At 48.3% G+C, this 14,241-nt stretch overlaps 1 protein-coding gene across 4 annotated transcripts in view; it reads left to right on the top strand.

Moving 5' to 3' along the window:
• The first annotated feature begins 2,732 nt into the window (after positions 1 to 2,732).
• Positions 2,733 to 14,241, top strand: part of VPS13D (vacuolar protein sorting 13 homolog D) — a 263,887-nt gene continuing 252,378 nt past the window's right edge. For all 4 annotated transcript variants that reach the window (XM_056111005.1, XM_056111004.1, XM_056111003.1 and 1 more), the window contains exons 1-2: positions 2,733 to 2,814; positions 8,169 to 8,341. In XM_056111005.1, the coding sequence (XP_055966980.1) occupies positions 8,245 to 8,341 (97 nt within the window). In that variant the 5' untranslated portion in view covers positions 2,733 to 2,814; positions 8,169 to 8,244. The remainder of the gene's footprint in view (positions 2,815 to 8,168; positions 8,342 to 14,241) is intronic.

Raw genomic sequence — 14,241 nt, 5'->3', positions numbered from 1 at the left:
CCATAGGGATAGCTTCTGCACTGGGAAATTGAGGCTCTGATTGGCTGCCTGCCTCTGCTTGCCAACTGAGGAGTCCCGTGTTTTATCCCACAACCTGGGCTGAGACTGCAGGAATGAGCCCCTTTTACAGGAGCCCCCGCTGCCTGGGAGGGCTGAGTCAGCAGCTGCCCCATCATTAGCTGAGCGTTATGAGGTCGAATAGCCTGGTCAGTCTGTTTAAAAGCCTAGGGTGCACTTCCGGCCTTCTTGTGATGATGGAGGAGGAAGGGCTTGGCTGCTCCCTTGCTCTTTTATTCCCAGCACCTTTGCTGCGTCTTTCCCCCCACCCCCCTTTTCTAGTTTTGGTTTGGTGCCACACCCAGGGTTAACTCTTGGCTCTGCACTCAGGAATCAACCCTGGTGGTGAAGACCATAAGTAGTGCAGGGGATCCAACTGGGGTGAGTTGCATGCAAGGCAAGTGGTCTTGCCCATTGTAGTATCTTTTTGGCCCCTGTTGCTTTTTTTTTTTCTTTGCTTATTATGTTTCTTTGTTTTTGGGCCACACTTGGCAGTGCTCAGGCTTTACTCCTGGCTCTGCACTCAGAGGTCACTTCTGGTGGTGCTTAGGGAACTACATGGGGTGCTAGAGATCGAATCTGGGTCAGTCATATGCAAGGCAAGTGCCTTACCCACTATACAGTTGCTCCCATTTTCCTATCCATACTGTTGCATCTTTTTTTTCTTTTCTCCTTCTCCTCCTCCTCCTCCTCCTCCTCTTCCTCGTCCTTTTCCTGTTGCATCTTTTCTATGCTTGGCAATGAGGAGGTACTACCAAAAGATTTGGGAAAAAGGCAAAATCCATTACCAGGCTGGTGCAACAGAACCTATGCATAAACAAATGAGACTGTCTCAGTAGCATTAAATTCTCTAAGACAATAACATAGCAGAGTGATACGCTTTGGAGAGGGTAATAGGGCATCGCTCTCTGAGTCGGAGTATTTTTATTTTTTCTTTTTGGCTCACACCCGGCAATGCACAGGGGTTACTCCTGACTCTTCACTCAGGCATTACTCCTGGAAGTGCTCAGGGGACCATATGGGATGCTGGGAATCAAACCTGGGTCGGCAGCGTGCAAGGCAAAACGTCCTCCCTGCTGTGCTATCGCTCCAGCCCCTGAGCCAGAGTATTTGAAGCAGGGATTTGTTATGTGATTATTCAGAGATCCTCTAGCCGCAGAAGCCTTTTGAGCGCTTAAAATGCAGCTGTTTGTTGTTCTTCTCATTTTTTTTTTAATGAAAAAAAAAATCAAACGTAAGGCCTCACCCGGGCAAGGCAAGCATCCTACCACTGAGCCACCACATCTCCAGGCTCAGAATGCAGCTCCTTGTCTACACTGAGAAGTATGAAATAGACACTAGACTGAAAACCATTGCTACTAACCAACCCCCCCAAAATCATTTGTTAACTCTCTCTCTCTCTCTCTTCCCCCCCACCCTCTCTTTCTTTCCACATATCTTGCTACAGGTTGAGATGATAATATTTGGTCATACTGAGTTAAATAATAGATTTTTGCTTTTCGGTCACACCTAGCGGTGCTCACAGGCTACTCCAGCTGTTCTGGTGGGACTTTATGTAATGACAGGGACCAACGCTGGTTCTGCTACAGGCAATGCAAGCATCCTTAAGCCCTGTACCTTCTTCAGCCCCACGTAAGAGACATTTGGGGCAGGGCCCAGTGTGGTGATTTGGGTTATTCCCTGCGGTGCCCTGGGTTTACTCCTGGCTCAGGGTCCACTCATGGTGGTACTGGGGACCACATGCGGTATAGGGAATCAAACCTTGGTGTGCCTGGTGCCAGGAAAGTACCCTAACATCTCTAATAACTCTCTGGCTCCGAAATACATAGTTAATTTCATCATTTTATGACCCCACTCCCCTCCCCAAAAATGGACCAACCAGTGAAATTAGTGTTTTGGCGGATGCCAAGGTCCTGAGGCAGGAAGTGAAGGCTGTTGGGCAGAATGGGCCTGGGAAGTGGAGGAGAGATAAGACAGGCTCTAATTCAGTAGAATCTTGGAGTTGAGTTACTTTATTTCATTTTTTGGTTTCTAGGCCACACCAATTGGTACTCAAGGGTTCACTAGCTCGTGCTCAGGAGTGGTCACGGTGATGCTCAGGAATCCTGAGCTAATCAGTGACCAGGGACAGCCAGTCAGAGCAGAAGTACCTTACCCTTTGGGCCATTTCTCCAGTCCCTGGACGAGAGTTTTATGAAGAGATGATGATGATGATGATTTTTTTTTGTTTCTGGGTCATAACCCGCCATGTTCAGGGTTTATTCCTGGCTCTGCGCTCAGGAATCATTCCTCGTGAAGCTTGGGGGACCATATCGGGTGCCGGGGATCGAACCCGGGTCAGCTGCACGGGAGGCAAGCGCCCTACTCGCGCTACTATCTCTCCAGATGTGGCTCTTAAGGTGTCCACCGGGCAGAAATAAAGGGCCAAGTGCGGGCGCGATCGCTAGGGTGCAGCGTCCTTTCGCAGAGGGCGGGAACAGGCGCGGGAGGAAGGGAGGACCCTGGGTTCCAGGGCTGCGGAGCCGAAGTGCGGGGCCGCGGCGCGCCGGGACTCCGTTTCCCGCGGGAAGCGCAGCGCGGCGGACGCCAGGGGGCGCCCCCTCGATGACTCGGCGCTCGGCTGCGCGGGCTCCCGCCGGCGCCCGCTCGATTGGTCGGGTCGGGCGGGCCGGGCGCCGCTGGCCAGCGCCATTGACGAGCCGGGAGAGGAAGCTGCGCGCCGTGCCGGGCTGACCCGGCGGCCCGGGACCCCGACAGGTACCGGCCGAGGCGGGGCGGCGCCGCGCGCGGGGCGGCGGGGCCGGGGCGGCGGGGCGGGCGCGGCCCGGGGTCCCGGCCGCGCTTCGGACCCGGTTCGGGCCCGCGGGGAGCGCGGCGCTGCCGCCGGGACCCGGGTCCGGCGCGTCGCGCGTCTCGGCGGCTGCCACGGCGCCCGCCCGCTCGGGGACCCGCGTCCTCAGGGCCCCCGCCGTCCCGCCCGCGCCCTGCCCGGGGTCCCGGCTGCCGGACGCCGCGACGCCGTGACGGACCGGGTGCGAGTGACAGTGCGAGTGTTGTGACTGAGTGTGGCTGTGAGTGACTGGGGGTGACCGGGTGTGTGTGACTGTGTGAGTGTTGTGACTGTGACTGTGAGTGACTGTGAGTGAAGTGTTGTGGCTGATTGTGTGTGCCTGTGTGAGGGTTGTGACTTTGTGTGACTGAGTGTGACTGTGAGTGACTGTGTGAGTGTTGTGACTGTGTGAGTGACTGAGTGTTGTGACTGTGACAGTGAGTGACTGTGTGTGTGACTGAGTGACTGTGTGGGAGTGTTGTGACTGTGTGTGACTGTGAGTGTTGTGACTGAGTGTGTGACTGTGACTGTGTGTGACTGTGAGTGTTGTGACTGAGTGTGTGACTGTGACTGTGTGTGTGGCTTTGTTAGTGTGAGTGTTGTGACTGAGTGTGAGTGTTGGCACTGAGTGCGTTACTGTGTAACTATGAGTGACTGTGCCTGTTAGTGTGAGTGTTGTGACTATGTGTGACTGTGAGTGATTGTGTGTGTGTGTGACAGTGTGTGAGTGGGAATGAGTGTGAGTCACTGTGTGTGACTGAGTGTGAGTGACTGTGTGTGAGTGTGTTAATGAGTGGGAATGACTGTCACGGTGTGACTGTGTGTGACAGTGTGTTAGTGAGTGGAACTGACTGGATGTGTCATTGTGTGTGACAGTGTGTTAGTGAGTGGGAATGACTGTCATGGTATGACTGTGTGACTGTGTTAGTGAGTGGGAATGACTGTCTCAAAGTGTGACTGTGTGACAGTGTGTTAGTGAGTGGGAATGACTGTCATGGTGTGACTGTGTGACAGTGTGTTAGTGAGTGGGAATGACTGTCTCAGGGTGTGACTGTGACAGTGTGTTAGTGAGTGGGAATGACTGTCATGGTGTGACTGTGTGACAGTGTTAGTGAGTGGGAATGACTGTCTCAAGGTGTGACTGTGTGACAGTGTGTTAGTGAGTGGGAATGACATGGTGTGACTATGTGACAGTGTGTTAGTGGAAATGAGTGTGTCACGGTGTGACTGTAATAGTGTGTTAGTGAGTGGGAATGACTGTGTCACTGTGAATTTGAGTGACTGTGTGATGATGAGTGTGGGTGACTGAGTGTGTGCGTGTGTGACTGTGATAGTGTATGAAAATGAGTGTCTGTGTGAGATTGTTTTTGAGTATGTGTCTTGAGTGTGTGAGTGTGTGTATGTGTCTGAGTGTGCATATGTATGCATGGTGTATTTGTGTATGAATGTGAATGTGCGTGTGAGTGTGTGTATGGGTGTGCATGAGTATGTATGTGTGTGTGAGAGAGAGAATGTGTGTGTGTTTGTGTTTGTGTGCTCACCCGCCTGATTCTGCCCCAGCTGTGGTCTCCATGTGGGACCCCGATGTGTGAGCCCCCTGACCTTACATCCCGGAATGGGGTCAGTTCTCTGCGGGGTGTTTGGATCACCAGTCTACAGGGGTCGCTCTGGAATGGGCCCATAAGGCCGCAAGCCCCTTTACAGCCCTCTCCCCTGCCCCGCTCCAATTTTGTCCTGGTTGAGCCTCTTCCCAGGTGGAGGATCCCTGGCCTGGTGCCCTCCGGGTTCCTCTTGGGAAGTGGGGTTTCTGTCTTGGGAGCGGGGCTTTGGGTGCTGAGAACAGAGGGGGCTGTGGGAGAGTGCGAGGATCCTTGTCGTGGGCAGTTGAGGTCCTGTGGGGCCTTGCACTGGCACCTGCCTGTCTACATCCCCCTGTCTCTGCTCCTGGGTGTCGCTGGTGTCCAGCCCCAGCCGCCTCTGGGAGGGGCACCCGGGGCCACTTGCCAGCCCTTTGCCACTCTCTGGCCACCCCACGAGGGAGGGGCCTGGCTCAAGGTCATGCCCGGCTGTTTGCCCGCCAGTGTGCTGAGACTGATCCCCGGTGTCACCTGCCCCGTGGTTGGGGTGGCCAGATCATGGGGGTCAGTGCCAGGCAACTGCCTCTAATCCCCGATGATGAACTCGTTCTGACTCCTTGGGATTCTGGCCAGTCTGGCGGCCCTTCCCGGTGCCGAATTCCTTCAGGGAATCCTTGAAGCAGTTTCCAACCTGCTCCCTCTGCTGAGAGCTGAGGAGGCTTTCGGATTGGACTGTTGTCTTTTGAATCCCACCCCATGTTGTACTGTCCCGCTTTCAGCCACTGTGGGGGAAGCCCAGGAGAGTGGACAGACAGACGGACGGACGGACAGACGGCAGATGTTTGATTTGTTTCTGTGTCCAGACTGATAGTGTTTTCCCTTTCCTGCCAGGGCACTTGGAGTTGGCACTTGAGAGTTTGTTGGTCTTTGTGGAAATCAGTGGCCATAACTGCAGAATCAAAGTACAGAGCTTTTGGCCTTTTGCCTAAGTGTATTTGGAATCTACATAGTCCAGATAGGTGAGTCAGGTTCACATTTTGTTTTCACAGATTTACTTGTTTAAAGTTACAATAAAGAAATGTTTCCTTTACTCAAACTGTGGAACATTCCTTATTTTTAAAAACAATGTCTTCTTGGACCAGAGAGATAGTTCAACCCGCTGAGGGCAGGCTTTGCATGTGGGAGGCTGGGTCATATCCCTGGCACTGAATGGTCCCCCAGCACCAGGGGAGACGCCCTGGAGCAGAGAGCCAGGATTAGCCCTAGAGTTCCATTGGGTGACCCCAAAACAAAGCAAAACAAAAGTGTTCTTGTAAACTTTTCTTTAATAAATGGGCCTAGTCAGAGCTAGCAGATTTTCAGTTTTACACAAATTGTAGCTTTGAAAAGATTTTTGGGGTGCTGGAGAGATAGTATAGTGCCCACTGGAGAGATACTATAGTGCCTACTGGTAGGGCACTAGTTTTGCATGTGGCTGATCCGGGTTCAATCCCTGGCACCCCATAAGTGTCTCCTGAGACCTGCCAGGAGTGATCTCTGAGTGCAGAGCCAGGAGCAAGCTTTGAGCATTGCTGGGTGTGGTCCTAAAACAAAATTTTTTGGGAGGGGAAGGAATAATTACTTTTATCAAATGCTAGTTATTATTCATTTCCTGCAAAATTTATTTTTTTTTATAAACTGTTAACCAATAACAGTTTAATCTTATATGGAAGTGCATGACTCTGTTAACAAGTTAGGGTCACTGCCTGCAGGGTCAGAGGTTACAGTGTTTCTAGTCTTGTTGGGTGGCATCTGTCACATGGACTAAACCTGTCTTCTGACACTGTGAAGAATCCCTGGAGGTGGGGCAGAGTGCTCGGAAAAGCTTCTCATGTGCAGCTTCCCTGTGGGCTGCAGGCCACAGCACGCTGGAGTGGAACTGGTGGGCTGCCAGCCCCAGGCTCTGCTTTGAGCAAGAGCTGGCGCTCATAGTTCTAAGTGGGATCTATCTACCAACTGAGTGATTGTGGAACCCATTTAAACTTCCGTGTCTCAAGTTCCCTCATACTGACTTTTAGTAATACTAAAAATCTGTTAAATTTTGTATTATGTAAGCATTAGTAATTATTATAGCTAGTAGTTAGTTTATTTACTTATAGGTAGTAGTTTAGTCCTGAGTGAAGATACTGTAGCTGGAGCCAGAGGATTTCTGGTGTATATAGAACAGCTTTCTGTCTCCCATTTCTTTCTTTTTTTTTTTTTTTTTTCAGTTTTTGGGTCATAACCGGTGATGCACAAGGGTTACTCCTGGCGGTGCTCAGGGGACCATATGGGATTCTGGGAATTGAACCCAGGTTGGCTGTGTGCAAGGCAAACACCTACCCCCTGTGCTATCGCTCCAGACCCTCCCATTTCTTAATCATACTGGTGAACACATTTGCAGAGTTTAGTTGGATCTGGCTTCAAAAGGAAAGTTGCAGAATATGAAATTCATAGTCTCTTAATTATTGGGGGTCGAACCTAGAATTTCACACATACAAATCAAATGCTTCACTACTGTGCCATATCCCTGTTCCCTTTTAAGTTTTTTTTTTTTTTCCCTTCCCAGTGATGGAGGATTAAACTCAGGGTCTCTCATATGTAAGGCAAGTAAGTGCTGTACTACCAAGTCACATCCCCAACTTTTTTTTTTTTCCTTTTTGGATCATACCTGGCGATGCATGGGGGTTACTCCTGGCTCTGGACTCAGGAATTACTCCTGGCGGTGTTCAGGGGACCATATGGGATGCTGGGAATCAAACCCAGGTTGGCCACGTGCAAGGCAAACACCCTAGCCGCTGTGTTATTGCTCCAGCCCCACATCCCCAACCTTTTAGGGTATTTTTTTTTTTCCCTTTAACCTAGGACAGGATTTTTTAGCTGTAGATCTTCATTGTGGAAGTCTTGGCACTGTGCTATGTTTAGCAGCATCCCTTGTCTTACCTGTAAGAGCCCAGTAGTAACTCCCCGTCCTGATGATAAAAAATGTCTCTCGACATTGCCAGTTTGTTGGATCACACCTGGATGGGGAATCTCAATCAGGGCAGATTACCTAGAAACAAGCAATGTTACCATCAGTTCCATAAAAAAGATACACAAGATGAATTCAGGGTAATTTTTATATTTGCTTGTTTTTGCATCATATCCGGCAATGCTCAGGAGTTATTCCTGGTTCTGTGCTCAGGAATTACTCCTGGTGGGCTCATGGGGCCATATGGGATGCCGGGGATAGAACCTGGGTCGGCCGTGTACAGGGCTAACACCTTACCCCCTTGTACGGTCTCTCTAGCCCAAATTGTAGGTAAGTTTTGACAAGTGTATTCCTTGCAGCTGTATACAGATGTATTTGGTTTAACAGCCGCCCTCCGCCCCACCACCCAGTCTCTTAATGGATGTATTTACAATGTGTTTCTCTCCATCTTTTTTTTTTTCTTTTTGGGTCACACCCGGCGATGCACAGGGGTTACTTCTGGCTCTGCACTCAGGAGTTACTCCTGGCAGTGCTCAGGGGACCATATTGGACTTGGGTCATCCGCGTGCAAGGCAAATGCCCTACTCGCTGTGCTATCTCTCCAGCCCCTCCATCTTTTCTTAAATCTGTGCTTTGCTTACTAATATTCAGGATGGTAGAGTTGTAAATCAGGTAGGAAAATTATCTGATTTTTCTCTCTTTTTTTTTTTTATAGATACCTCTGTGACCATGAGAGAGAGAAATAAAGAATGACCCATGCTTTTTAAACACCTTGTCTTGAGGATATAGTCATGTTGGAAGGTCTTGTAGCCTGGGTTCTTAATACCTATCTGGGGAAATACGTCAATAATCTGAACACTGACCAGCTCTCTGTTGCGCTCCTAAAAGGTGAGTTCCTGTGTCTCTTTGGAAAATGCGCCTTTACAGATAGCATTTTTGTTGTTACTGTGGGGACATGCCTCCTGGTGCCTGACTAGCCACTTGGTCCCAGGGATCAGTCTCAGGGCTCAGGTGGAAGGCACTCTACCTCTTGAGTCACACCCGTAGTCTGGCTTTTTCTTTATTCTTTTTAATCTTTTTTGTTTGTTTCTGTTTTGGGGCCATGTTTGTTTCTTTCAGCTGCGTTCTAGGCTTATTCCTGGCTCTGTGCTCAGTAATCATTCTTGGCCATAAAGCTTGGGGAATTTTCTGGGGTGCTGGAGATTGAACCCAGATTGCCTACACATAAGGCAAGTACCCGACCAGTTATGCTGTCTCTCTAGCCCACAAGTGTGCACTCTATCCTACAAAGGCAGTTTTTTTCCTTTAATTTTTATTTCCCAGTTTGGCATTTTGATTAGTTTGATTTGGGTTTTGGGGCCACACCTAGCAGTGCTTAGGGACGACTGTTCCTGGCTCTGTGCTGAGGAGTGACCTCTGGCAGTGCTCTGGGCACTATATTTATCTTTCTGGTTTCTCTGTTGTTTCTTTCTTCTTCTTTTTTTTTTTGGCCATACCCAGTAGTGCTCAGGGCTTACCTAATGTTCTACACTCAGGGATCACTCCTGGAGGGGCTTGGGGAACTAGATATATTGTTGGTGAATGAACCTGGGCCAGCCACACCCTGTCCTATTGAAGACCAGTTCTCAGCTTCCCAGCAGCAGTTTTAAAAAATTGTTGTAGGAACCTCATGTGGTAGTACCTAGTGACCCCAGGGCACTCTTGGCAGTGCTGGGAGGCCGTGTGGTGCCAGGGATTCAACCCAACACCTCAGATAACTCAAGTTTGGCTCTTCAGCACATTTGAATGGAGGTTTGTTGTAATAACAGCTGTGTGTCTCTTTGGAGTACTAGGCTGCTTTTCTATGCTTTACCCTTGGACTGGACAGATAGTACGTACAGTGGGCAGCGGAGAAGGCACTTTGCCTTCAGCAGAGAAGGCGCATTCCATCCCCAGCATGGCATACGGTACCCTGAACCACTACAGGAATGATCCCTGAGTGTATAGCCAGAGTTAACCCTGAGCACAGCTGAGTGTGGGCCAGCACCCCTCCCGTCCAGAGAACAAATTCTCCATCTCAGAGAACAAACCTGTGGAATTTGAGATGTGTTTCTCAATAGAAAAATATGTTTATCTTTTTCTGCAGGCGTAGGGTTAGATCCCCATCATTTTGAATTCAGATAGACATGCTTGGGAAGAAAAATATTTCTGCTTATTTTGTTTTGGGGCCACACCCAGTGATGCCCAGGGGCTATTCCTCAGTTCTTGCCTTGCTGGGGGACTACTCTGCACATAAAAAGTCTGCACTCTAATCCTTGAATTTGGGCAGAATAATCTTCAGAGTTTTGCAGCACCTTGAGCTTTGTGAAGTGGATACTTACTGATCTTGATGACACAGATAAGCCAGTGAATGGGGTGGAGGGTACTTGGGAGGAATAAGGTATTATGTCAATCCCGCTGCAAATCCTGGCTAGTCTGTACGCTTTGGAAGATGTAAAGGAACTGAAGTCATGGTTGAGGGAGTGTGGGGGCTTGATGCCACGCTGGGTCTTCCGTTTGCCTGTCATATGGGAAAATTGCTCAGCTTATTCATGCTTCAGTTTCTCTTTCTGAAAAGTGGAGATGGTATTTATTTTTTCACAAACTTCCAAGGATTGGCAAATTAACACAGATCACAGAAGTCAAAACTCTCCTTGGTGTATTGTGGAAATTTCTATGTTTGCCGTCATTGTCATCCATCATCATTGGACCTCTCAGTTATCATCTGGTGGGCTGACTGGCTGGCTGCTCCAGCTCATAGTAAGGACGTGGCAGAGGAGCATGGGAGTCTTGCAGGACCAAGGTGGCATTCGAGTCAGTTTTCACCTTAGCACTCACTGAGATTTGGGAAAGACTGGGTTAGAGAAGGATGGATAGAGGAAGCAGAGATGGTACTGAGAGTTCAGGATGAGTGTCATGCCTAGGTTTCTTCAGTACTGACAGTGAGCAAGTTCTTAGCCTCTTTTCTCTGTAGCATGCTCCTTCTGCCATCTGAGATCTGGCAGATCTGATCAGAACTTAAGCACTTCCACATCCCAGTGCTGTGATATTTTGACAAAGCACTTGTCCTTTACGCCTCATTTTTCTTAACTTAAACGTGGAAAAGAGGGGCTGGAGTGATAATACAGTGGGTAGAGTGTTTGTCTTGCATGTTTGTCTTGACCTGGGTTTGATTCCCAGTATCCCATGTAGTCCCCCGAGCACCACCAGGAGTAATTCTTGAGTGCAGAACCAGGAGTAACCCCTGGGCATCGCTGGGTGTGACTCAGAAAGAAAAAAAAAGTGGGCCAGAGCGACAGTACAGTGGGTAAGACACTTGTCTTGTACTTCGTCAACCTAGGTTCAATCCTTAGCATCCTATATGTTCCCCTGAGCACCACCAAAAGTGATTCCTGAGTGCAGAGCGAGGAGTAAACCCTTGAGAATCACTGGCTATGGCCCAAAAACTTAAAAAAAGTGGAGAAGATATTGGTGTTTTCTTATATTGTGAGAATTGGATGTAGTAATGTATAATGAAGTATTTAGCACAGAGTAGGATTTCACCAAGTGTAGCTGCTGCTGTTGTTCTGATTATTGATATTAGGACCCTTTAATTGATTATTAATATTCAAATTCCCTCTCCCTCTCCGGGGACCCTGTCCTCTAATGGGACAGTCACACTTTACACAGTGATACCAAGCTGCATGGATTAGATTGTTAGGCTGGTGACATAGGCCTATTGCATCGAGGTACAAGGCTCCAGAAAGGCTGTTGTAGGGGCAGCTTGGAGGGGTCTTAGAAGTCTTAATGGGTGAGTGGGTGGACAACCATGTTCCACCTGGGATGAAATTGTGAGTCGAGATGGGGTACATGCAGGTTCTATGTTCATGTTTTGAAGTCAGGAAGAAGGAGCTGCCAGGGCCATGCCAAGGAGTCTGTATATATGTAACCCCAAACTTTGATTGCCTTACTCTTTTTTTTTTTTTTTGATGAGCTCTGAACCTGATGTTGGCCCCTTCAATGACCTTGAACTGAGGGAAGATAATTAGAATTCAGCTTCTGAATTCATCCATTTCCAGTGACTAGATTTGAGCACTTTTTGGAAGGGATTTATTTGAATAAACCCGCAGCCACGCTGTCTGGAAGCAACAAACATGGTCGTATATAGGCTCTGGGCTTGGAGAGATAGCATAGCAGGAATAGCACCTGCCTCACACATGGCTGACCCGGTTTCAATCCCTGGCACACCATATGGTTCCAGAGACCTGTCAGCCGTGATTCCTGAGTGCATAGCCAGGGATAAGCACTGAATGAAGCTGAGTGTGGGCCTAAACACCTAATAAATAAAGTACACACTGCGGTCACCTTGGAGAGGGACCTTTCCAGCTGGGCCAGTTGTGGGTCCTTATTGGACGTGTATGGGGACAGCAGGAACCTGCAGGCTGGACCAGCTGCTGTTGGGTGTTCCCTGTTTCTTGTTCGGGACGGACTTTAGGCTGTGTTTCTTCTCATTCTTGTTTTCTTCTCTTTCTCCTTTTGAAACCGTCTCCTTCACTGTGAACTTGAGCTTCTTTAATTTTTCATGGCGTGGATTTACCTCCACTTCTTTCCACTTCCCCAGACTGTGCAGCAGCCAAGAAAAGCGAGAGTTGTCTGCCTCTGTGACAGATTTGGGTATTGAAAAATAGGACAAGTGATTCAGATTGCTGATGGTGCTCTTCAGAGGAAGAAGGAACTGTGGACCTTCTTCCTTGAGGTCACTTCCAGCTCATCAGGGGTGATTAGGTTACCCCTCCCCCACAGTGGATGTAAGGTGATTTCTGGGGTTTCTGGGGTTAGTAACGTTTCCCTTTGCTTAGTCTTAAGGTCTGTGGGGCTCCATGTGGAAATGTTCCCATGAAATCTAAGAAAAATCAGTTGGCTGCATTTTTGTTCAGAATCGCCAAGTTCTAGAGTGAAAAAAAAATTAAAAAAAAATTTTTTTTTCTTTTTGGCCCATATCCAGCAGTACTCAGGGCTTACTCCTGGCTTTGCATTCAGAAATTACTCCTGGTGGTGCTCTGGTAACCATGTGGGATGCCAGGGATTGAACCTGGGTTGCCTGTGTACAAGGCAAGCACCTATCCACTGTACTATCACTTCGGCCCCTAAGTTGCTAGATTTTTAAAAAAATATATTTGAGAAAAGAAATCACTTAAGGCATTCTGGGGCCAGGGAGATAGCACAGTGGGTAGGGCGCTTGCATGTGGCTGACCCAAGTTCAATCCCCAACACCCTATATGGCACCCTGAGTCCTGCAGGAGTGATCCCTTAGCTTAGAGCCAGGAGTAACCCCTGAACATTGTTGGGTGTGGCCCCCAAACCACAACAGCAACAAGAAAAAAAAACTAAGGCGCTCTGTTTTACAAAGTTATTCATAGTTAAGTGTCAAGCATACAGTGTCACAATACCAATCGAACCACCAGTGTCAACTTGCAACCAGTTTCCCCAGACACCTCTATACCCCCGCAAACTGACTCTTCAACAGGCATAATTTTATATTTGGTTGTTGTAGTTTGGATAACTGTTAAATTTGAATACTTTTTTTCTTCTTTCAATTTTCCCCTTTATTTTTTTTTTTATTATTTTTTTTTCACAGTTATAGACTTACAAATTTTTGTGCTTGGGTTTCAGTTATACAATGATCAAGTACCCATCCCTCCACCAGCGCCCATCCTCCACCACCACGGGTCCCAGCATCCCTCCCACCCCCCATCCCCCCCATCCCTGCCTCTGTGGCAGGGCATTCCCCCTTGTTCTCTCTCTCTTCTTTTGGGTCCTGTGTTTTGCAAGAGAGGCATTGAGTGGCAGTCTTGTTTGGTCTATAGTCTACTTTCAGCATGCTTCTCCCACCCTGGGAGGATCCTCACAACACTCTTTATTTGGTGCTCTCTTCTCTATCGATTTGAATACTTTTGAAGCCAGTAACACCCAGGTCATGGGTAATGATTTAGAGGGGAAAAAAATTACTTGCATTTGTTTGTCTCAGGAAGAAAAAGCTTCTGGCTTTCTTTTAGATTCTCTTAGCAGTTAATGGTGGTTGGGTGGTGGTTGTCTATGTTTTCTGTACTTGAAAATACCTGTTTTAGGCAGATTTAATGACTGAGATGGCCCTGTGTGTGCAAACAAAGTTATAAAATGCTGATGGTCTTTCCAGCTGGGGAGTCCTGTGGTCATCTGAGTGGCTGGCAGAGCGGGAGTGGATATATTTGTGATTGTGACTTTAGTTAGAGTGAGTGAGCCGCACCCTGGACTGTTCCCGCTTCACTGCTGGGCCCGAGTATCATACCTGCTAGTGGCGGAGAACATGGGGAGGTGTCTGTCAGAGGTCCTCTGATACTTTCTTTCCATGGCCAGTTTCATTCAGCTCTCTGCCTTTTGTACACCCATCCTGGGCTTAAGTGGATAGGGATGCATGTTCAAAACCTTCAGGTTTTTATGTTTCAGTTCCAGAGATGCCTGGTAGGGGGCTGAGGATCTTGCATTTTATCCTGTTAATGGGCCACAGTTGAATATTAGCCTTTCTAAGGGGTCTGCACACTGACTGCTGGCCAGATCCCATCTGCTGAGACTGACTTTTTGTATTTTTCAAGACATGTGAAAAGAAACAAAATTATAGGAAACAGCATAGATACCACAAAACTTTATTAATTTACCTCTGTTTCATAGGAAAAAAAATAAAAAAGAGATCTCCACCTAACCCTTCATCTGCTGATAACTCTCAGCTTTATTTATCGTTGAGGTCCAGCTAA

This window comes from Sorex fumeus, unplaced genomic scaffold (assembly GCF_029834395.1).
Source record: "Sorex fumeus unplaced genomic scaffold, SorFum_2.1 ptg000011l, whole genome shotgun sequence".
Classification (NCBI taxonomy): Eukaryota; Metazoa; Chordata; class Mammalia; order Eulipotyphla; family Soricidae; genus Sorex; species Sorex fumeus.
This window is presented reverse-complemented; position numbering and strand designations above follow the sequence as displayed.